Source organism: Watersipora subatra, chromosome 3 (genome assembly GCF_963576615.1).
Source record: "Watersipora subatra chromosome 3, tzWatSuba1.1, whole genome shotgun sequence".
Taxonomy (NCBI): Eukaryota; Metazoa; Bryozoa; class Gymnolaemata; order Cheilostomatida; family Watersiporidae; genus Watersipora; species Watersipora subatra.
The window spans coordinates 75,105,301-75,130,920 of record NC_088710.1 but is presented as its reverse complement, the minus strand read 5'-3'; the positions used below and the strand labels follow the sequence as shown (position 1 = coordinate 75,130,920).

The 25,620-nt window shown below is 38.1% G+C and overlaps 1 protein-coding gene across 1 annotated transcript; it reads left to right on the top strand.

Annotated features, from left to right (window-relative positions):
• The first annotated feature begins 234 nt into the window (after positions 1 to 234).
• On the top strand, positions 235 to 25,585 carry LOC137391938 (protein FAM91A1-like). The gene is made up of 20 exons (XM_068078502.1): positions 235 to 260; positions 6,251 to 6,465; positions 6,722 to 6,806; positions 6,888 to 7,097; positions 7,188 to 7,264; positions 7,396 to 7,518; positions 7,706 to 7,811; positions 8,006 to 8,175; positions 9,238 to 9,386; positions 9,581 to 9,720; positions 10,887 to 10,984; positions 13,347 to 13,433; positions 15,831 to 16,030; positions 17,336 to 17,423; positions 22,045 to 22,155; positions 22,294 to 22,468; positions 23,634 to 23,770; positions 23,888 to 24,060; positions 24,671 to 24,740; positions 25,226 to 25,585. The coding sequence occupies exons 2-20, from the start codon at positions 6,388 to 6,390 to the stop codon at positions 25,349 to 25,351; spliced, it is 2,403 nt and encodes an 800-aa protein (XP_067934603.1). The 5' UTR covers positions 235 to 260; positions 6,251 to 6,387; the 3' UTR covers positions 25,352 to 25,585.
• Positions 25,586 to 25,620: the final 35 nt, after the last annotated feature.

Sequence of the window (25,620 nt, the reverse complement as noted above, 5' to 3'; positions counted from 1 at the left end):
CATCATAATATATGGATAAAGATCAAATAATAAATCGTCTAACTAATAGATAGAGGTACTTTTGGTTAGTTCATGAGCAAGTACAATCAGATTACTTTTAAAAACGAGTAAACTTTCATTAACTACGTTAGCTAAAGCTTTTGAGCGTAAACTCGACGGCGCTACAAGCGCACGTTGAAATGTTTTTCTGTTGAATCTTAGGTTAAGTCGGGCGTAACCTTGACCAGCAATAAACACGGTTCACAAGCGGAAAAGGAAAGGTGCGAATTTTCTAATTTAGCTGATAATTAAATGGGCTAAATAATTTAATTTTTAAATGAATGCTTACACGTATACATGTTGAACAAGGAAACTCTGCAGGTTTGCAGTGATGATATTGTGATGCGTGGAAAATTATTCTTTAAACAATCTCGTTTTAAACAAAATAAGGGGCTGCCCAGCTGACAGCTAAACATGATTAGCAGTATTGCTGAACCATGGGCCAAATATATCATAGCACACTGTTAAACATAGAAAGCAATCTTACTGCACAAACGATGCCAAAGAGTTTTTTTACCTCATCAGAAGAAAATGAGAGGTTTCGGAATCAATGAGAGATTTATGTTATGGCACCCGATTTTAAAGAAAACGTTTTTCCATCGTTGGCAGCATATCGGCAATTTTAGTAGCTTTGCATGTATTTAATGTGGTGTGTCATCTGAGAAAACACTTTTGGAATGCAACCTGTTGTTGAAGCAATATTTCTTCTAATCATTTGGAACAAAGCATGTCTGTTAGAGACTATCAAAACCAAAACGTGCAGGCTTGGAAAACCAAACATGGCAGCCGGTTGACCTTAAGCTAAAACATGTTTTATTGGAAGACATTGCAACAGGGATTATACACTTCAGCTTCTTCAGTCCACTCCCGTCTCCTTCACCACTTCAGGGAATGTTTGCAAATTAGGCCTTGCCTTTTTACTTTTTAGGCCACCTCTAGTGTTGCAGTTAATACAGAGAGCTTTGCAGAGTTAGCTCTGTTGTCTGCAAAACACTTATCCAACACTCAAAAATAAATGTTTTTTTTTGTCCTTATCCAACGGTAACACCTCTACTATTTTAAGAGGTTACACAAGTACACATTTTAATATGATGCAAACTTATTTTGTCACTTGTGTAATGGTTTTCTCTTATTGCAAAGCCTTTGTCGATGTTAAACTTGTGGCATGGCTTGTGCACTACTTAGTGAGAAACCTATGCTTGTGGTGTGCACCATAAAAACCTATGATGTTTTTTAACACTTGTGACTTGGCTATTTGTTCAAGTTTCAACAAAAAAACGGGCTTCAGATTGACTGATAAATAAATGTAAATAAGACAAATATCTGTAAGTCTCTAATGTGTGCAGCTCTCTACAGCTCATCTTCACTCTATCAATATAACATAAACATTTTATGAGACAAGCGACTAATTGGATGTTTCACACCTGTATATCAAGAGTGATAGGGCTGTATGTATATCTATGGGGTTATAGGGCTGTATGTGTATTTATAGGGTTATAGGGCTGTATGTGTATCTATAGGGTTATAGGGCTGTCGGTATATCTATAGGGTTATAGGGCTGTATGTATATCTATAGGGTTATAGGGCCGTTTGTATATCTATAGGGTTATAGGGCTGTATGTGTATTTATAGGGTTATAGGGCTGTATGTATATTTATAGGGTTGTAGGGCTGTATGTGTATTTATAGGGTTATAGGGCTGTATGTGTATTTATAGGGTTATAGGGCTGTATGTATATCTATAGGGTTATAGGGCTGTATGTATATCTATAGGGTTATAGTGCTGTATGTGTATTTATAGGGTTATAGGGCTGTATGTATATCTATAGGGTTATAGGGCTGTATGTATATCTATAGGGTTATAGGGCTGTATGTATATCTATAGGGTTATAGGGCTGTATGTGTATTTATAGGGTTATAGGGCTGTATGTGTATTTATAGGGTTATAGGGCTGTATGTATATTTATAGGATTATAGGGCTGTATGTGTATTTATAGGGTTACAGGGCTGTATGTGTATTTATAGGGTTATAGTGCTGTATGTGCATCTATAGGGTTATAGTGCTGTATGTATATCTCTAGGGTTATAGGGCTGTATGTATATCTATGAGGTTATAGGGCTGTATGTGTATTTAAAGGATTATAGGGCTGTATGTGTATTTATAGGGTTATAGGGCTGTATGTATATCTATAGGGTTATAGTGCTGTATGTATATCTATAGGGTTATAGGGCTGTATGTATATCTATAGGGTTATAGGGCTGTATGTATATCTATAGGGTTATAGTGCTGTATGTATATCTATAGGGTTATAGGGCCGTTTGTATATCTATAGGGTTATAGGGCTGTATGTGTATTTATAGGGTTATAGGGCTGTATGTATATTTATAGGGTTGTAGGGCTGTATGTGTATTTATAGGGTTATAGGGCTGTATGTGTATTTATAGGGTTATAGGGCTGTATGTATATCTATAGGGTTATAGGGCTGTATGTATATCTATAGGGTTATAGTGCTGTATGTGTATTTATAGGGTTATAGGGCTGTATGTATATCTATAGGGTTATAGGGCTGTATGTATATCTATAGGGTTATAGGGCTGTATGTATATCTATAGGGTTATAGGGCTGTATGTGTATTTATAGGGTTATAGGGCTGTATGTGTATTTATAGGGTTATAGGGCTGTATGTATATTTATAGGATTATAGGGCTGTATGTGTATTTATAGGGTTACAGGGCTGTATGTGTATTTATAGGGTTATAGTGCTGTATGTGCATCTATAGGGTTATAGTGCTGTATGTATATCTCTAGGGTTATAGGGCTGTATGTATATCTATGAGGTTATAGGGCTGTATGTGTATTTAAAGGATTATAGGGCTGTATGTGTATTTATAGGGTTATAGGGCTGTATGTATATCTATAGGGTTATAGTGCTGTATGTATATCTATAGGGTTATAGGGCTGTATGTATATCTATAGGGTTATAGGGCTGTATGTATATCTATAGGGTTATAGTGCTGTATGTATATCTATAGGGTTATAGGGCTGTATGTATATCTATAGGGTTGTAGTGCTGTATGTATATCTATAGGGTTATAGGGCTGTATGTATATCTATAGGGTTATAGGGCTGTATGTATATTTATAGGGTTATAGGGCTGTATGTATATCTATGGGGTTATAGGGCTGTATGTATATCTATAGGGTTATAGGGCTGTATGTATATTTGTAGGGTTATAGGGCCGTATGTATATCTATAGGGTTATAGTGCTGTATGTATATCTATAGGGTTATAGGGCTGTATGTGTATTTATAGGGTTATAGGGCTGTATGTATATCTATAGGGTTATAGGGCTGTATGTATATTTATAGGATTATAGGGCTGTATGTGTATTTATTGGGTTATAGGGTTGTATGTATATCTATGAGGTTATAGTGCTGTATGTGTATTTATAGGATTATAGGGCTGTATGTGTATTTATAGGGTTATAGGGCTGTATGTATATCTATAGGGTTATAGTGCTGTATGTATATCTATAGGGTTATAGGGCTGTATGTATATCTATAGGGTTATAGGGCTGTATGTATATCTATAGGGTTATAGTGCTGTATGTATATCTATAGGGTTATAGGGCTGTATGTATATCTATAGGGTTATAGTGCTGTATGTATATCTATAGGGTTATAGGGCTGTATGTGTATCTATAGGGTTATAAGGCTGTATGTGTATCTATAGGGTTATAGGGCTGTATGTGTATCTATAGAGTTATAGTGCTGTATGTATATCTATAGGGTTATAGGGCTGTATGTATATCTATTGGGTTATAGGGCTGTATGTGTATTTATAGGGTTATAGGGCTGTATGTGTATCTATAGGGTTATAGGGCTGTATGTGTATCTATAGAGTTATAGTGCTGTATGTATATCTATAGGGTTATAGTGCTGTATGTATATCTATAGGGTTATAGTGATGTATGTATATCTATAGGGTTATAGTGCTGTATGTATATCTATATGGTTATAGGGCTGTATGTATATTTATAGGGTTATAGGGCTGTATGTGTATCTATAGGGTTATAGGGCTGTATGTATATCTATAGGGTTATAGGGCTGTATGTGTATCTATAGAGTTATAGTGCTGTATGTATATCTATAGGGTTATAGTGCTGTATGTATATCTATAGGGTTATAGTGCTGTATGTATATCTATATGGTTATAGGGCTGTATGTGTATCTATAGGGTTATAGGGCTGTATGTGTATCTATAGGGTTATAGGGCTGTATGTATATCTATAGGGTTATAGGGCTGTATGTGTATCTATAGAGTTATAGTGCTGTATGTATATCTATAGGGTTATAGTGCTGTATGTATATCTATAGGGTTATAGTGCTGTATGTATATCTATATGGTTATAGGGCTGTATGTATATTTATAGGGTTATAGGGCTGTATGTGTATCTATAGGGTTATAGGGCTGTATGTATATCTATAGGGTTATAGGGCTGTATGTGTATCTATAGAGTTATAGTGCTGTATGTATATCTATAGGGTTATAGTGCTGTATGTATATCTATAGGGTTATAGTGCTGTATGTATATCTATATGGTTATAGGGCTGTATGTGTATCTATAGGGTTATAGGGCTGTATGTGTATCTATAGGGTTATAGTGCTGTATGTGTATCTATAGAGTTATAGTGCTGTATGTATATCTATTGGGTTATAGGGCTGTATGTGTATTTATAGGGTTATAGGGCTGTATGTGTATCTATAGGGTAATAGGGCTGTATGTATATCTATAGGGTTATAGGGCTGTATGTATATCTATAGGGTTATAGGGCTGTATGTATATCTATAGGGTTATAGGGCTGTATGTGTATCTATAGGGTTATAGGGCCGTATGTGTATCTATAGGGTTATAGGGCTGTATGTATATCTATAGGGTTATAGGGCTGTATGTGTATTTACAGGGTTATAGGGCTGTATGTATATCTATAGGGTTATAGGGCTGTATGTGTATCTATAGGGTTATAGGGCTGTATGTTTATCTATAGGGTTATAGGGCTGTATGTATATCTATAGGGTTATAGGGCTGTATGTGTGTTCTGAGTCATGAAAAGTTAAAAACACTCACGTGAATGAGCAAGCTTGTTAAATGAAGCAAAATATTAATAATATTAATAATGATAATCAAATAGAAATATAAACAAATGAAACCAACGAGTTACTCAATTAGCCATTTGTGTCTGAAGAAAAACCTTAGCGATAACATTATATATTTCTATTATAATGTTGCACATTGTTTATAATAGTTCCTTTTGTGCGCTACATAATAAAGTAAGTGCTGTCCGCATTTAGCACAGAGTACATCCTTCAATGCATTTTGTATTAAAGAATTCGCTTGAGAGTTTTCTACCTATTTTTAAGTTTTATCTGTTTATGAAAACAGCATAGACTGCTGTGTCTGGAAAACACCATATCATATCTATTAGTTATTTTTATCGATAAAGCAATAACCCTTAAGACATCAAAGGTGGTTGAGCATGCCGTTAAAACCTAGGTTTTCACGAATGGGTAATTATATCTGGTGTATAATCAAACACGGCTTCCATCAAATCATCAAGCCTTCACTTTACATGTACGTGTAGAGATTTACAGTTATTTTGAAAAAGGATCGAATTTATATAAAGTAGGGTTTTAGTTGGAAGGTTAATGGTAAAGTGTTACTACTACTAGTGTTATGGTAAATTCTGTATCCTTTTAACAAAGTAATGTATTTGGCTTTGATATTGTAGCCTTAGGTAGATGGCTAATTCGCTCAGGAATGAACCATGAGAGTGCATGACTGTAAGCTATTATTGTAGGTTGTCATACTACAGGACAGGGAAATAAACTTTCATTTCCCATTCAAGTAGTAAAGCACCCTACTATTGAATTAAGTATGCAACTGTAAAGTATGTTGCTGTCGGCTATGTTGTTAGTTCTGATAGGACTGATGAGTGATAGGGATGAGGACTGATGAGTGTCTCCTGTAGCATCGCTGTATAGCGTAGCAGAAGACAGAGTATTCAACCTAAAGCATCAGTCTAGAGGGAACTGATCATCTATCAATAGAGTTTCAGTGCTATTTAGACTTCAACTAGCATTAATAGTGACACTTGAGAAGATCATTGATGACTTCTGTCATTATTATTATTACTGTTTCTTTATTCTTCAGGCTTGAAACCTTTCTGCTGATCACCTCCAGATCTGTCGATCAGATGAAACTGTTTCACCATTTTGTTTTACAACTCAACCATCTGTAAGGTTTTTGAGACTTTTCTCATTGGTCAACATTCAGTCTTTTTAGCAGACATGGCAATGAACACCGATGTAGAATTTCACATTAGGCATAATTATACCTGGGAAAAGCTTCCAGGAAATATTCGACAGGTTTGTAGTCATTTCTTTGAAATATAAATACGTTATATAATAAATTCGGTTCATATAAATGTGAAATTATATGTAGACACTGTATTATATATAACCTTGGATTATGTGTAGACAATGTGCTATATGCAGACTCTGTATAATGTGAGTACATATACAGTGTGTTATATCTTACAAGTGAATAAAGGCTGAGATACTTTGGAGTCGCTTCCTCTTGATCCTCACAAATTGAGAGGATATAATTCGCGCTTTGTTTTAGTTGGTGGGCAATTCACAAAAAGAATATTACCTGGCGGCACTTAATTACAGTATAAGGAACCAGCTGACCTACAAAGGTACCCTCGGTGAGTGCTTTCAACTGCTCGTCTGTTGTATGAGTCTTTCGTTTCACACCACGCCGCGTAAGCACCCGCATCTCTTAACAGTGAAGCACGCACGCAAGGACCCTAGGACTTATTATGAGGAGCTGCTGAGCTACAGTCGGAATCACTTGATGCTTTACCCTTATCACCTCTCACAGTTCATGATTGGGGGGCTGCGCGTGACCCCCTTTACCTACTACCAGTCAATGATGAAAGACATAATGGCCCAGGAGAAAAGTTACGATTCCCTTCCAAACTTCACTGCGGCTGATTGTAAGCTTCTTGCAAGAATCTATTGAATATCTTTCTATGTGGGAATAGTTTTACTGTAATCAGCACTTGATAAGATATTCTATGTTACAGGTCTCCGACTCCTCGGTATCGGTCGCAACCAGTACATAGACCTGATGAATGTATCGAATTCATCGAGGGGTGTCGCTGTAAGTTGGTAACACATTGCTGCCGTAATGAGTATTTATTAACTGCCCGTTCATACTCAGATGTTTGTATGTATGTGTGCATTCGAGTTGCTGGGAGGGTGTATAGCGCCTGATGTGAAGCTTTTTTATAGAAACTGTTTCAATTGAGAAGGAAGTCAGAAAAGGCGCTGCTACCCACGATGCCCGTAGAGACAGTCATAATAGAGCCGTGGTGGATAGTAAGAGTCAGTCTAGTCTCTGATGAAGATGTCAAGGTGAGAGGTCAAGATGAGAGGTCAAGGTGAGAGGGCAGTAGCTATGTGTGGGTGGAATGTGAGTGAATAAATGGAGATCTGAGCTGGGATAGCGAGTCAGGTCGGGTTTAAGGAGATAGCCCGGGCTTAAGAATAGAGTAGTGCTAATAATAAAGGGAGGTACTACTTACACGCTCCTCTCTTTTAGTCATGCAAGTTTGAGGAGAAGCAGTTGTTGGATGACATCATTGCTCATCGTGAAAAGACAAATGAAGGCAAGCTTGCTGGCTCAGTTGACCACAAAGCTCTCTACGGTTCGTACACCAACTCCTCCTTTTGTCCTCAATTCTAGAGTCTTTCTCGGTACTCAGTTTAAGCTCTTTCTATACTCTACATTTTCAAACATTGTTACGGCAGCATTTAGACGCTCTGCCGACAGTCAGCATCTGTATGGCTAGCATGTTAGGTATGTCTGTTTGACTCTAGAGTGTGTGGTCGTGAATTGTAGGTCTGTACAAGAAGGGTTTTGTCTATCTGGATGTACCCGTCTATGAGTCAGATAGAATAATTGTACCGCCCCTTGAGGGATTCGTGATGAATAGAGTTTTGGGGGATTACCTAGAGACACTGCTCTATAAGATATTTGTGTCTATAGATGAACACACATCTGTTAAGGACGTGAGTCTTTTCCTTATATTGCTGACATTGAGCGATCTGCACATGTACAGTTACTTCCTTTGTGTACAGCACTCTTCTCTATTTTTATTAGTTTATCTTATATTGCTGACATTGAGTGATCTGTGCATGTACAGTTACCTCCTTTGTGTACAACGCTCTTCTCTATTTTTATTAGTTTATCTTATATTGCTGACATTGAGTGATCTGCACATGTACAGTTACCTCCTTTGTATACAGCACTCTTCTCTATTTTTATTAGTTTATCTTATATTGCTGACATTGAGTGATCCGCACATGTACAGTTACCTCCTTTGTGTACAACACTCTTCTCTATTTTTATTAGTTTATCTTATATTGCTGACATTGAGTGATCTGCGCATGTACAGTTACCTCCTTTGTGTACAGCACTCTTCTCTGTTTTTATTAGTTTATCTTATATTGCTGACATTGAGTGATCTGTGCATGTACAGTTACCTCCTTTGTGTACAACCCTCTTCTCTATTTTTATTAGTTTATCTTATATTGCTGACATTGAGTGATCTGCGCATGTACAGTTACCTCCTTTGTGTACAACACTCTTCTCTATTTTTATTAGTTTATCTTATATTGCTGACATTGAGTGATCTGCACATGTACAGTTACCTCCTTTGTGTACAACACTCTTCTCTATTTTTATTAGTTTATCTTATATTGAGACATCTCTATTTACATTCAACTCAAACTGCCCCTCCTTTACTCACCTTTATGTACATGTATATAACTTACACATAAATTTAGCTACCTGTATACAATTAGGTCATCTATGTACAGTCAATCTCTTTATGTACAGTCAATCCTTTTATGTACAGCCATTCCCTTTACATACAGTCAGCCCCTCTATGTGCAGCCCACCCCTTTACATGCACTCATCCACCCACTCATACAATTACCGAACATGGCCAGCCCTGTATATGTAATCATCACAAACCTATTTGTATACATTCAACTCTTCATTGCACAGTCAGGCATTTTAGTAAAGTTGTTCCCTTTTTGTACAGCAAAAATTTGACTGGCTCTTTGCAGCTCTCGACTGTGTTGGAAATTGAAACACAGCTTGTACAGAATGCCATCTCTGTCTACTGTCGACTTGGCTTTGCTAGAAAGAAGTACTGGGATAAACCCGAGGAAGGACTCCATCCATCTTGGAGCGATGCAAGTCTTGAGAAGAAAAAGTATGTTAGGGAGTTCATGGATTTTATATCAAACTTTAGCTTCAGTATTGTTTCAAGTAGAGACTTTCTAGTCTGTAATTCTGTGTTGCTGATTGGCCTGTCATACTGTGGTTGTATGGGCAACTCCTACTCTTACCTGCATGTACTCCCGCTAGCTCATCTCATCAAATTATCAATCCTCTAGAATTCTACAGGGAAGTTGGTGTGCTGCTCATTGACTGGGATGACATGGAACCATTTGACACAGACGATAATGACAGCCAAGGGCGGTTAACTCCTATCCGCTCTGATTCACTCAGCATCGACAATGTTGCCATTGGCTGTAGCAGTGAGAGTAAGTACTGCGGAAGCTCAGCTTTCCTTTTCCTTGGTTATATGTAAAAAGGTTGTCTTTGCTGAAACAGTATAGGCAGCGTTAGTCTCATCCTAGCCAATGTTTAATATTTTCAATTCTAACTAATTCTCTAGAGTTTGTCTGTAATAAGTTGAACATTTCAAGGTGCTCTTTCTAAGACTAATTTCGTGAACTCAATTTGAGGTCACGTATAGGATTATGTGTATTAGGATATTCATTACAGCATGTTTAGAACTTAGTCTACGCTAAATGTAGGTGGCGAGGGACAGAGTGATAACAGGATATGACGAATTGTCTCTCGGCAGTATCAGTTGTCCAAAGTCAACCGACATTGCATATTTCTATTTATGTAAAAGCAAAAATTGTGTTTCTTTAAAAGTTACATACCAAACTGAGTTAACTTCTATTTTATATTCGTGTTCTTACCCTTGCTCAGTAAAAGTTTGTAATATTTGAACTGTGCTGTACGGCTGCTAGCTGTAGACAACTGTGAGTGGCTGTTCTGCCCTTCTTATTGAAATCTACCGTTCCACAGTGACCTTTTGTTTAAAACAGTAATATTTTAGAGAATTGTTGTAGTCAAGGTTGTACAATGTTATTAGAGTCGTTAATGTGACACCATTGTTTCAATGTTGTCACATTAACTATTATTGCTATAACATGACAAACCTTCGTGGCTGAAAAGGTCTTTCATTAGACGTTGGCAACTCATCGAATCTTCTGAAGCACCTTATGTTTGTAGCACTGTGACACTTCCATTACCTTGGTTGCTAGCTATCACTCCATGCTACTAGCTATCACTCTACGTTACTAGCTATCACTCTACGTTACTAGCTATCACTCTACGTTACTAGCTATCACTCTACGTTACTAGCTATCACTCTAAGCTACTAGCTATCACTCTATGCTACTAGCTATCTCTGTATCTTATTAGCTACTGTAGAATACCGCTTAGCTGCTGCTCTTCTGTTTAGTTGGTAAAGAAGATGAGAGTGTCTGTATTAAAGTGTAAATTATCCATGTTTACTTTCCAAAGCACGTGCCTTCGCTTACTATTCTACACTGTCGGAGCATTTCACTTGGTGACTCAGTTTCATTTACTCTGTTTGCATTCTCTCTCTCCATTTGTCATTTCTTGTTAATAGCTGAAGGAAACCTGTTAGGGGGCTCTGGCAGCAAGCGAGTGGCCTTCTTGTTTGACTCTACACTGACAGCATTTCTTATGATGGGCAACCTGTCTCCAGTAAGTATCATTCAAGGTTATTATACCCTTTCTATTATACTAGTTGCATTACCTGCCTACAGTAACAGATTCATGGGCAGCATAAGGTTTATTGAGAGTTGGCTTTCATACTGTAAAACAACTCCAAATATGCAGTTACATCTCCCTCTCTCCATCTCTCCCTCTTTCCCCTCTCTCCGTCTCTCCCCTCTCTCTTTCTCTCCCCTCTCCCTCTCTCCCCTCTCTCTCTCTCCCCTCCCTCTTCCCCCTCTCTCCCTCTTTCTCTTTCTCTCTCTCTCCCCCTCTCCTCCTCGCTCTCCCTTTCTCTCCCTCTCTCTCCCTCTCCCCCCCTCCCTCTCTCTCCCTTTCTCTCCTTCTCTCTCCCTCCTCTCCTCCCCCCTCTCCTCCTCGCTCTCTCCCCTTCCCTCCCTCTCTCTCTCCCTTTCTCCCCCCTCTCTCTCCCTTTCTCTCCCTCCCTCTCTCTCTCTCTCCCTTAGTTCAACGCAACACTTGCGGATAGACAACATTTTTGGTTTTTCTGTCGGGCGTATGAAGAAACAGTTTTCGGCGTGTGCAGGCGACGTATAGCTGGTCATGGCTGATGCAGGGTGACAGTAAGTCGATAGCAGCTGCTCTCTTTCTTTTCACAATAGCGTATCGCAACCCTCGGAGTACTCGTGAAAGTTCTGTAATAGTAAGTTACAGTAGGCCTACTTGTAGCTGGAAAAAAATTAGTAACTCGGCTGCTGAAGGAAATGAACATGACCCACTATCACGAACAGCGGCAAATCCAACGTTATTAAGTAGTGGAGATGTGGCAATTCATATACAATACAACATCGTATAAGAAACACTTACCTTTTTGATGTGGAAATTTAGTAGGTGAGAAATGCGTTTTTCCAGTGGCTCCAAGAAACAAACGTTTACGTGACCTTCTCGGTACACGTTGGCAGTAAATATTAATTGCATGTAAATAACTACTCGTTAATTTATTTTATTTAATAAATAGTACATTTGTATAGCTGTATAGACACCTTTGTATAGGCCGCAGAACTCAGGAAGGCGCTTTTTAACACGGCAGAAAATTTGCTGTTTAAAAAGCGTGCTAACTGGGGATTTCGGTTAATGCGCCCGAGCGGTGAAAGAAAAACAACAGAATCGCCACACCTTTATATAAGCCGCTTGGCTCATATCGCCAGAGAACAGTAGCGGCTAATTGTCCATATTACGAAATTACGATATTTAGTATTCATATTAGTTCGGTTGGCTTCGTTCGACCGAATGGAAAAAGAAAGACCGCTCTATAATTTATTCACTGTTACTACACATATTAATTCAGTTCGCTTCGTACGACCGAAATTCGTACGACGATAAAAGGAAAAACCGCTCTATAAGGCGGACACTCAATCAAACGGACAGACAATGGTTGCCGTTTATATAGTAGATAGAGAACAGCGTTTTTCTAGTGGTTGCCAGAAACAAATGTTCACATGACCTTCCCGGTACACGTTGGCAGTAAATATTAATTAGATGTAATTTACTACTCATTACTTTATTTAAAGAGTAGTAAATTTTATTTAATTCACTACTAATATTTACTACTAATTTAATTTTACTACTTACTCATATTAATTAAGTTTGCTTCGTACGATCGAATCGAAAAAAAGACCGCCATATAATTTATTTATACTGCTCATATTTGGGAGTTATCGGTGACTCAATATATCGAGAAGACAACTCATACTATTAGCATATCAGTATTTATCGTCCATCCCTGCGATGAATAGCAGGTTACGCATTATAATAGAGGCGTGTACTAACCGGAGATTCCCATTAATGCGCCCTAGCGGTGAAAAGATCCACAGAATAGACATGCCCTTATATAAAAGTAGCGGCTGATAGTCCGAAAAGTACGGTACTCTATAAAGCGGACAGACAGATATACAGATAGATAGATACATGTAGATAGACAGACAGACAACGATTGCCGTTTATATAGTAGATTATTTTTATTCCTCCACCATACTCTTGTTACTGTTGCTGTTCTTCTCGCTACATCTTTCCTTACTGTTGTTCTTTTCAGTTTGTGTTTATCTGGTATTCTCTTGTGCGGGACTACCCATAGTGTTTAAGGAACCATGCTGTTACAATGTTATATTTATTTACAGGGTCTAAAGAACCATGCTGTTACAATGTTATATTTATTTACAGGGTCTAAAGAACCATGCTGTTACAATGTTATATTTATTTACAGGGTCTAAAGAACCATGCTGTTACAATGTTATATTTATTTACAGGGTCTAAAGAATCATGCTGTTACAATGTTATATTTATTTACAGGGTCTAAAGAATCATGCTATTACTATGTTATATTTATTTACAGGGTCTAAAGAATCATGCTGTCACTATGTTTGAAGTTGGAAAACTGAGTGATGAGACGATGGACAGTTTTATTGCTGAATTAGAGAAAGTCAGTATAAGATTTCTCCTCTTGATCATCACTATGAAACCTTTGTTTTGTTTCCTTTGCTCTTGCAGTAGTGACTGCACTATCTATTTCTATGCGCAGATCTTCAGCTGACTACTTGACAGTCCTTTTTTGTATTGCTCGCTGTAGTTTGTCATTTGTCTGAGCCAGGTTTTTTGTAGCACTGAGTCCATAACCGTTCACTCGTCAGTTCTCCCAGCAGACGCTTTGCTGAGATAGTTTACAGACTCATTATATTACACCCCCTTGTGCTTTGTGTGCCAAACTATTATATATGCTGAATGCTAAATAGCCACCACTGTGATTGCATCACTTGTATACAATCTTCAAAACTGTATACTGATTCCACACTACCACTGTGTACTGATCTCCCTCTCTTCCACACTACCACTGTGTACTGATCTCCCTCTCTTGTACACTACCACTGTATACTGATCTCTCTCTTCTACACTACTACTGTATACTGATCTCTTTCTCTCTTCTACACTACCACTGTGTTCTGATCTCTCTCTTCTACACTACCACTGTGTACTGATCTCTCTCTTCTACACTACCACTGTGTTCTGATCTCTCTCTTTTACACTACTACTGTGTACTGATCTCTCTCTACACTACCACTGTGTACTGATCTCCCTCTCTTGTACACTACCACTGTATACTGATCTCTCTCTTCTACACTACTACTGTATACTGATCTCTTTCTCTCTTCTACACTACCACTGTGTTCTGATCTCTCTCTTTTACACTACTACTGTGTACTGATCTCTCTCTTCTACACTACCACTGTGTTCTGATCTCTCTCTTCTACACTACTACTGTGTTATGATCTCTCTCTCTCTCCTACACTACCACTGTATACTGATCTCTCTCTTCTACACTACCACTGTATACTGATCTCTCTCTTCTACACTACCACTGTATACTGATCTCTCTCTTCTACACTACCACTGTGTACTGATCTCTCTCTTCTACACTACCACTGTGTTCTGATCTCTCTCTTTTACACTACTACTGTGTACTGATCTCTCTCTTCTACACTACCACTGTGTTCTGATCTCTCTCTTCTACACTACCACTGTGTTCTGATCTCTCTCTTTTACACTACTACTGTGTACTGATCTCTCTCTTCTACACTACCACTGTGTACTGATCTCCCTCTCTTGTACACTACCACTGTATACTGATCTCTCTCTTCTACACTACTACTGTATACTGATCTCTTTCTCACTTCTACACTACCACTGTGTTCTGATCTCTCTCTTTTACACTACTACTGTGTACTGATCTCTCTCTTCTACACTACCACTGTGTACTGATCTCCCTCTCTTCCACACTACCACTGTGTACTGATCTCCCTCTCTTGTACACTACCACTGTATACTGATCTCTCTCTTCTACACTACTACTGTATACTGATCTCTTTCTCTCTTCTACACTACCACTGTGTTCTGATCTCTCTCTTCTACACTACCACTGTGTACTGATCTCTCTCTTCTACACTACCACTGTGTTCTGATCTCTCTCTTTTACACTACTACTGTGTACTGATCTCTCTCTTCTACACTACTACTGTGTTATGATCTCTCTCTTCTACACTACCACTGTATACTGATCTCTCTCTTCTACACTACCACTGTGTACTGATCTCTCTCTTCTACACTATCACTGTGTTCTGATCTCTCTCTTTTACACTACTACTGTGTACTGATCTCTCTCTTCTACACTACCACTGTGTTCTGATCTCTCTCTTCTACACTACTACTGTGTTCTGATCTCTCTCTTCTACACTACAACTGTGTACTGATATCTCTCTCTTCTACACTACTACTGTGTACTGATCTCTCTCTCTTCTACACTACTACTGTGTACTGATCTCTCTCTCTCTCTTCTACACTACCACTCTGTGCTGATCTCTTTCTTCTACACTACTACTGTGTACTGATCTCTCTCTTCTACACTACAACTGTGTTCTGATCTCTCTCATTTCTACACTACCACTGTATACTGATCTCTCTCTTCTACACTACCACTGTGTACTGATCTCTCTCTTCTACACTATCACTGTGTTATGATCTCTCTCTCCTACACTACTACTGTGTACTGATCTCTCTCTTCTACACTACCACTGTGTACTGATCTCTCTCTCTCTTCTACACTACCACTGTGTACTGATCTCTCTCTTTTCTACACTACCACTGTGTACTGATCTCTCTCTCTTCTACACTACTACTGTGTACTGATCTCTCTCTTCTACTCTACCACTGTGTTCTGATCTCTCTCTTCTACACTACCACTGTGTACTGATCTCTCTCTTGTACACTACCACTGTGTACTGATCTCTCTTTTCTACACTACCACTGTGTATTATTTATCTACCAGGTAGGCAGTTGCGCCGAGGGAGAGGCTCAGCGCTACTTTGATCATGCTCTAACGTTGAGAGACACCGTACTTTTTCTTCGGCATAATGACAACCTCACTACCAGCAGTGGTAACAAACTCGGCCTTGACCTAATCCGTTGTGAAAGCCTCCTTGGCCTCAACCCTCAAGTCTGTAGACGTTTGCTGAATAAAAACTATGAGTAAGTCTTTTTTCTCCGAATTTTTCTGCACCATCATCTGCAGGCACTCGAGGAAACTTTTTATAACTATTTTATAACATAACGCATGCTTTGCAACTATTTGTACAAACAGGACTGATGCGTCAGTCCAGTACCGTATAACTCTACAAATTGAGCTGTGCATTAGTCAATACACTTATTTATCATCCCAACTCTCTAAAAGCATTCCCACTTTCTACGATGTTAAACGACGGATGAGAACTCAGTGCTTTTTGCTATCAAAGGAGCAACGCTGACTTCTAGTTAGTAAAAATATCTGATCCAACTTTAGCTTTCATCTTAAGCATTTTACATGCATGCTTCTGCTACTTGCACTCTACTTATGATCTAAAAATAATGCTGTCTCAGAATTCTTAATTCTTCAAAAACTAGGAAGTTAAAATTTTTTTGGTTTTACCGTAAAGCCTCTAATTGAACGCCATGGCGCTCTATTTTTCAATCCTTCTTCCAAAGTGGCGGTCAATTGGAAACGCCGTTCAAATAGAGGCTGGTGTTTATAAACTTAGCCCTTTTACCGGCGAGGCATAGCGAATGTCGCCTATATTTTTCCATCTTTTTTCAATGGAGTGATATTAAACTTTTTATATGCAATAAATCTGCTAACTTACCTCCAACTTGTCAAAGATCTCTTAATAAATATGCGTCGAGAAACCAAGAAATATCTCTACCAGTTGATATCTATTGCTCGCAATTAATCTATGATGATATTATAGCCTGTGTCCTTTGCAATTTGTTCGAGCTTTCAATTTTTGTTTCATTCTGAATTTGAAGAAATATTTTTATTTTATATTTATATTTACCAATGTTACATAAAATATAATTACACTTATTGATATGTTGCTACAGTTTGCAGCAAAAACTAGCTTTTTATGGGCAATAGAAGAGGAGTTACGAGCGTCTATCAATTGTAAGATCAGATTATTGCAATGAGCCAATGATGCTATCCTGAGTGTACTATACTAGGTATCACTACAGTGGACCTGAGTGTACTATACTAGGTATCACTACAGTGGACCTGAGTGTACTATGCTAGGGATCAATACTGTGGACTTGAGTGTACTATACTAGGTATCAATACTGTGGACCTGAGTGTACTATGCTAGGTATCACTACTGTGGACCTGAGTGTACTATACTAGGTATCACTACAGTGGACGTGAGTGTACTATGCTAGGGATCAATACTGTGGACTTGAGTGTACTATACTAGGTATCACTACTGTGGACCTGAGTGTACTATACTAGGGATCTTACGATTGCTGCTTTAGGATACTGATGTCTATGGCTCCACTGAGCAACGAGATCAGAAGTGTATCAAGCTGTATACCTCAACATTTTGGACCAGCAATTCCTGAGGTATGTAAGTCATTTGTTAAATAACTGTTAGCAAGGTAAGCAAGTCATTTGTTAAATAACTGTTAGCAAGGTAAGTAAATCATCTGTTAAATGTAAGTGTATAAATATCTTACCATTTGAAATATAATTCTCATAGATTCACTTATTTTAATAGAAGCCATAGAACTGACGACCTGATACAAAAAGAGGGCAACATTTGCTATACATTTATGTGTCGAAGTAGCTAGTTAATTAAAAAGCTTTAAATAGTATGATACGATGTGATATGTTATATCTTCAATATAAGTTTTGGATGCTAGTCTTTGAGCACGCCCAGTCCATGTTAGAGTCCCACTCCAGCCGCATGTCGAGTTATAGCGATGATAAAGTTTTAGGAACAAAAAATCTGTTTTGCACTGGAATTGAACTTGGAACCTCCGGGTCTGCAGGCAGATGGTCTATCCACTAGACTACGTGTTCAACTGGCCATTGCATGGAATAATTGGGCACATACTTATACATCGCTTGCAAAAATGCTATTGGTTACTATTGGTCGCACTTGAAGATCACGTTGCGTAACTTCATTGACATATAGCGATTATTAAGCTGGCTTCAGACATGGCTCTTATTATTGTAACGATTTAGACTCAACTAATTACAGTAATACTTCAACTTACGAGTGTTCCAACGTACGAGAAACTTGAGATACGAGCAAGCTTGCATGCAAGTTTTAGCGCTAACATACGAGCCATGTTTGAGATACGAGCACTTTAGTCAGTTGCCAAGTATGCCAGAGGTGTTTTATGAGAACAGCATCACTCTATATTTTTTAACTGCTCAGGTTATACTGTTGTACCATTTTTTTGTGCACGATTTTCTGTGCAGAATTATGTGAATTAAACGTACTGTGCGTAGACCGAAAGTTTGCCAGTAAAATGAAAGATAATACAAAGAAAAAGCAAACGGTAACAATTGATATTAAACGGAAAAATATTGAAAAAATTAATATGCGAAATTTGTATGCGCGATTGAGCTAGCTCGGCAATACGACAGAAATACATTCATAATTATCAAACAGAAGGATTATATTCAGGGCATTTAGTTCGCAAAAGGACTAACCATAGTTTCTAAACGGTGCTGCAATCTTCACGACCGCTGATGGCATTGGACAAACAATTGGCCGGTGACAGCGTAACTGAAACGATGCTATGTGAAAAGGCCGGCGCTATCTATCCAAACTGTTTAATAGACATTCGGACAAGTTGGCTAGTGGTCGTGCATTAACCCTTTGTGACGACACCTATGTTCGTCCTAATCGCAACATGTTGCACGGGCGACAAAGGCAAACGTCCTTAGATAGGTTTATCTTAAAACGGACGGCTAGTCGTGAAAGCGGAAAAAAAGGAAAAATTAGCTAACCAGCGAGAAACTTCAAACTATGAACGCCGAAGAAATTTTAACGTATATATAAATATGAACGCCAAATAAACTCACCTGTTGTAACGAAGGATAACTTATATCTCCCTCCCTGGCAAATGCGAGCGTTAACTGCTATTGTATGTATTTAATTTTACAATTTAATTACTCACATTTCCTTGCATTATTTTTATTTGTTGCTTTTTGAAAGCATGTAGTACGTTAAAACAATAACCAACATGTTCTTTCTGTTACAATATCTTGTTTTGAGTGTTTTATTTGCTTTTTTTAGAGTATGGAAACCAATCAATATATATTTAATTGTTCTATATATAAATAAATTGCACCAACATGTGAGTAAATTGACATACGAGCTCAGTCTCGGAACGCATTAAGCTCGTAAGTCGAAGTATGACTGTAGTTTAACTCTTTAAAGAATTGATTTTTTTTAAATTTGGAAAGTCGACATGGCCATGTATAATGTTTCATAACTTGAGAATTAGTATTTCTTTAAACTCAAAATTGCATCTTATTCAGCACAAAATCTCCTAATTATATATGAAATAATTAGCTTTACTAAATTCTTCCATTCCATAATAATATTAAAAATTGGTTTAGAAAAGTGCCTTTTATAAATACAATCAGATGCTCTGATTGTACTTATAGACATGGTAAGCGAACATCTAGATAAAAATGCTAAGAACTTTGTGCGAGCTCTTTTTATTGATTACACGAGCGCTTTTAACACCATCAATCCAGCCCTGTTAATGAAGAAAATGGTTTCCCAGCCTGGCATTCATCCAAACATAGTCAACTTGCTATAAAGCTTTTTAACCAGCCGAACACAAACTGTTAAACCTCTGCAAATACATCAGCCATAATCAAATCATCAACAGGAACACCTCAGGGGTGTGTCATCAGTCCCTTGATGTTCTCGTTTTACGTCTCCGACATGCCATGTCACCACGATAACATCAAATATGCTGACGACACAGTGGTCCTGGAGTTCCTTAGATCAACGCAAACATCAAACATCTAGGATGAAGCAGATAATCTCAGTAACTGGTGCTCTGACAATGACCTTCTGCTAAACTCTAAAAAAACTAAAGAGTTAATCTTCAGTAACTGTCGGGATAACCCTGCCGTTCAAAATCTAGCCATAAACAACTCGACTATGGAGCAGGTGTCAGAATTCCCCTATCTCGGCAGTTCTGAACCAAAAACTAGACTTTAAAACCAATACTGAAAGTGTGTATCCAAAGCTCGCAAAAGACTACATATTATGAGTATCTGCGGCATCTGGGTATCAGTGCTAGTCTCATCACAACATGCTATAAATGTTTTATCGAAAGTCTTCTAACTTACCATCTGGTAGTTGTCTTCTCCCATCTCACCAATGACTAGGAAGTTATTACAAAGGATAGTGAAGTCGGCTATGAAACTTGGTGGCGTTTCAGCATTGCAGTCTGCTCAACAAATATATTGACTGCCGCCTAGCCAGTAAAAGCTTAAGGCTAATAACATCAGAAGCCACACCAATCTTAGTTTTGACAAAACTACCCTCAGAACGTCTGTCCACATTCAAATTTAGAGCGAACCTATGCAAGCGCTGCTTTAGATCTACGTGTATATCGTATCTTAATCACATTTTTATCAAGTAATATGATTTTTATGGTTTCACATTTTTATTTTTATACATGTATATGTATTTTTTAGTCAGCATCAGTTGTTTAAGAGCATATATACAAACATTTGTATTTCTCTTACTGAGACAAACACACACTTTAAACTTGTTTAAATCATCTCTAAAATATAGGAGATTATTGGCTATAAGAACAAAAACGTAATGTTACACATGTTTTGTGACGTCTCATGTTAGCCATGTACATCACAGTGAGCACTGGAATTATGTCATCGTGGTAGCTTTATTATTTTGCACTACAGAGGACATGTTTCCATCGAGCACCACGAGGAGTTATTAGTAGGATTGTAGACGCTGCCAAAATGTTCTTTTGCATTCTTTGAAGCTTAGAGTGGAGAAGTTCTTTGTATGTTTGTACAAAATAAAAGTTTTGACTTGGGCTATTTCTGAGCTATTAAAAAATTTGTTTCTAGACCTAATACTTGCCAATGATATACGGTGGGGCTGTATATCATTGCACTCACTGAGAAACTTACGAAACCAAAAGCACCTGTAAAAAAATTATAGTTGGGTAACTTACTAGTCAGATCAGTTGATCAAAAACATTGCTAAAACGTTTTTGATTAGTTGTAACAAAATCAGAAACACCTGGAGATTTTACATAACAAAATTCACGCCGATTGTGGTACTCGCTGCATAGCAATAAAAAAATTAAATCGCACAATTGACTCTGGCAATTTAGCCTTCGTTTTTTATTACTGATTTTAAAAAATAATAAAACCATTTATTTTGGCGATATAAACTTTCAAATAAAGTGTATTTTGTGGTGATCACAGCTGAAAAAAATTGTTTAGCTACGGTTAGGGGTTGTCATGCAAATGAACTGCGCAGTGTCAAAAGGCAGCATGATGCAGCTTGCAGACTTTAAAGAGTTAAGTTACTCATATTCATTGTGTAATTATTTTATTATCCATGCAACACCGGACATTCAGCTAGTCTATATATATATATATATAAATAAATCTAGCAACAAAAAACTTGCTTCGCAATGGATATTAACTCAGAAACAACCGTTCTGCGGACAGGCGTGCTATCCAATAGGCTCCACTGTCTTTCCATGCTTTTGTATACTTGTTTGCATATTTATTACAACTGCCAATCTTTAATGCTGATTAGTTAAAATAACAGGCGTCATGTTTCAGCTAGCACGCTTGAAGATTGTGATTGCGTGAGAGATCGTGACGCAATTTTTTTAAAATGCTCGCTTAAGTTATAATAATGGCTCTTATCATAGCGAAGACTTAGACTAGCTCAAGTTACTCAAATTCATTAAGTAAAGAAACTTAGCCAATTAAAAATTAATTTTTTATGTAAAAACATTTTACTACTCGGGCAACGCTGGGCATGCAACTAGTACATTATAAAATAACTGCTTTATGCGTATCTTACTTCTTGAGCGTTATACTTGGGTAGTTGCCTTCTCCATGGAGCTGCATGCTTAAACCATTTTGTTAAATCATCTTACTAATATTTTGTGTTACACGGAGCCTGTTATACAAGACTTGTATACTCGTGTGCCTTCAGGTCAGCTCTGTATGGTTTAAGCTGTTCATCTATGAGTTGACTCACAGTGGACCCCCGACCCTTCTCCTTCCTCGGGGCTCCAAGCTTCACAAGCTGCCGCCAGTTTTTCAGGTACGCCAATGAGTAGTTGAGCATGTTGTTGCTGAGCTCATAGAACTGAAGTACTGCTACACAGCTAGTTGCATGTAAAACAGCAAACAATAAAAGTTATAAATCGCTAGCCAAATGCTGCAATTACTCATTTTGTAGAAACATGAGCGTTGTCAGGTCACAACCTGGGGTCATGACCCTAGTGTTCTCCCCACTTCCAACTTGCTATTGAATTTGCATGACTGTCTTGCTCATTCAGCCGTTCTTGTACAGACGTACTCCGTGTCAACTAGCGGAGGGGCCGTCAAACACATCTCCTTTCCACTCAGCGCAGGTAACCTCTACACCATACCCGCAGTTGTCATTAGCGCAGGTAACCTCTGTACACCATACCCACAGTTATCCTTAGCGCAAGTAACCTCTCTGCACCACACCCAGTTATCCGTAGCGCAGGTAACCTCTCTGCACCACACCCACAATTGTACTTAGCGCAGGTAACCTTTCTGCACCACACCCACAGTTATTCTTAGTGCAAGTAACCTCTCTTCACCACACCCAGTTATCCTTAGCGCAGGTAACCTCTCTGCACCACACCCACAATTGTCCTTAGTGCAGGTAACCTCTCTTCACCACACCCACAGTTATCCTTAACGTAGGTAACCTCTCTGCACCACACCCACAGGTAACAGGCACAGGTAACCCCTACAGGTAACCTCTACCCTTGGCACACTCGCTCTAATTCTTAACACAAGATCTATATCCTTAGCACAGGGATTCCTATGTTAGGGCAGCGTTTTACCTGCACGTATTGAGACAACAGACAACTGATGTGTTTTATGATTGGCTCAGTGTTATAGTTAACTTGTAATCAGGTGTACTGGGTACAAATTAGCAGTGAGTGTAGAGATGTGTGAGACTCTTTGTAGCATCACTTGCACTCCACCGTGTAGCGTACTTATAGAAAACCTTCTAGAAGAAATGAGTTCTGGGGATTTTCAAAATGTTAGTGAAGCAACTAGTTGTGTTGACACAGTCATAAAGCAAGCGCAAGCTTAAAATACAAGCATGCTTGCATGTCTATGGCAGTGAAGGATGCTTCAATAGCAGCCACATTTAGCGAACATATTGTAAATAATCACCAGTAGGTACGGCTGAAAGTGAGCCAGTATAAAATTCCATAAGATGAGTTATATTTCCCCTTATTACTTTTATGAAAGGTAGTCCAATATTATTGACACTGTCTGAATAAGTGAAGTGGTTTGAAAAATATGGTTGCCAACTCTGATGTAAACGCAAAGCCATATTAAGTTGACCATCGCTGTTCATGTTTTGTTGTTAGGCTGTACAGTATATGACAACTCCCTCTCATATTCACTACAACTAATTGTAGTCTGAGCAGTAGACGTTATTAGTGGTATGTAGAAGTCTGCGTGTTTGATACACAATGTGTAACTTGCCGACCAATGTATCCTTCTTCAGGCTTCTTTTCTTTATCGTAGATGAGCCGCTGGCACAGCATCCAGCAGTTTTGGAACTCTCCAAGCACATTGATCTCAACACTAACTGTGGATATATCTCTATGTTAAACAGTGAAACCATCTGTCATCAGTCAGTACATCGAAGTGCTTCAACTGACGTAAGATTTAACATTTATGTGATGTTCTTGTGTCACGTGAAACGCTCGTCTCTCCTTCTCCGACCTTGAGGCATTTATATTATGCACAAGATAGAACTTCAGTTACTTTTTGTGCAGATATTGGACAGTGAGTTGGCAACAGGTGAAGATTTAGAGACGGAAACAGGAGTGGTTGACTATAGTCAGTGGGTGCTGTCGGACTGTTGCTTTGGCATACCGTTATTTGATGCAAAGTTGAACAGAGATATCTGCAGCAAAATCATGAGCCACAATCTCTTGAGTTCAACCAGGTTTGTTGAATTCGATATATTCTTGTGAGTAGCCTGCAGATAATATTAGTTCTGAGTAGACTACAGGTAATATTAGTACCGAGTAGACTACAGATAATATTAGTACCGAGTAGACTACAGGTAATATTAGTACCGAGTAGACTACAGGTAATATTAGTACCGAGTAGACTACAGGTAATATTAGTACCGAGTAGACTACAGGTAATATTAGTACCGAGTAGACTACAGGTAATATTAGTACCGAGTAGACTACAGGTAATATTAGTACCGAGTAGGCTACAGGTAATATTAGTACCAAGTAGACTACAGGTAATATTAGTACCGAGTAGAGTACAGGTAATATTAGTACCGAGTAGACTACAGGTAATATTAGTACCAAGTAGAGTACAGGTAATATTAGTACCGAGTAGACTACAGGTAATATTAGTACCGAGTAGAGTACAGGTAATATTAGTACCGAGTAAACTACAGGTAATATTAGTACCGAGTAGACTACAGGTAATATTAGTACCGAGTAAACTACAGGTAATATTAGTACTGAGTAGACTACAGGTAATATTAGTACCGATTAGACTACAGGTAACATTAGGAGTACATCATCTGTTTGTAGCTTGAATGGTCTATTGGAATCTAGCAGAAGGCTGACTTTGACTCTCCTAGAATTTATTGCAGCTCATCAGGTATGTTTACCTCATTTGCTTTTATCCTGTACTCCAATTGTGGATACAAATATAGCCAGTTGTTTCACCACACAACTCATTTCATTACGCGCATGTTAACTTTATTATAGACTAATTTCAAATAACAGATAATCCAGAGACACGTAAGCAAAATTATAATCTCTATCACTTTTAGGACTAGTGAATGCGGTTCACTTCATTTTTATTGCAAATAAAAACAGATTTTAGCAAGGTAATTTTGCATTAATATCAGCTTTGGCTAATCCAACAAGGCAGTGGTGTAACCTTTTATCAATGTCACCAAATGTACAATAACTAAATTTACCTTCCGACCCTGACCATAGACATGTACATCCTTCACAGTACAATGGTAGGAAATTTCCACATTATTCCTCGGGTCACGCTGCACTTACATAGGTGATTCTGTTACCGAGGTAACCATTTCGATAATGCTCTTCCCTAGCCTGTCTGTTATTTTCACACAGGACCTTCCTCTCTGCAGTGACTCGATCATAGAGGGAAGTATGATCCCGAGCAATGCCAAGGCTGACCAGCCCATACCCTTGCCTACTAGAAAACTTTATTTTAATGGCCACGACATAGATGACTGACAAGGGACAGAGCGTACAGAGTTGCCATTCCAAAGACACTTTATTTAGTCTTTTGAATTTGTATATAAAGTATCTATATTACTAGTTATACACATTCATTTTTTTATTCATGTTGATCTTCTACCGGCATTCATATTTATTCTATGATTTTGTGGTATTTTATTAATGGTGCTACCAATTAGAAATCACATACACTGTATGTATGTATGTTGTATGTAGATATGAACATAATTATGTCAGCAGCTCTGGAAGGACCCAATCAAACCATT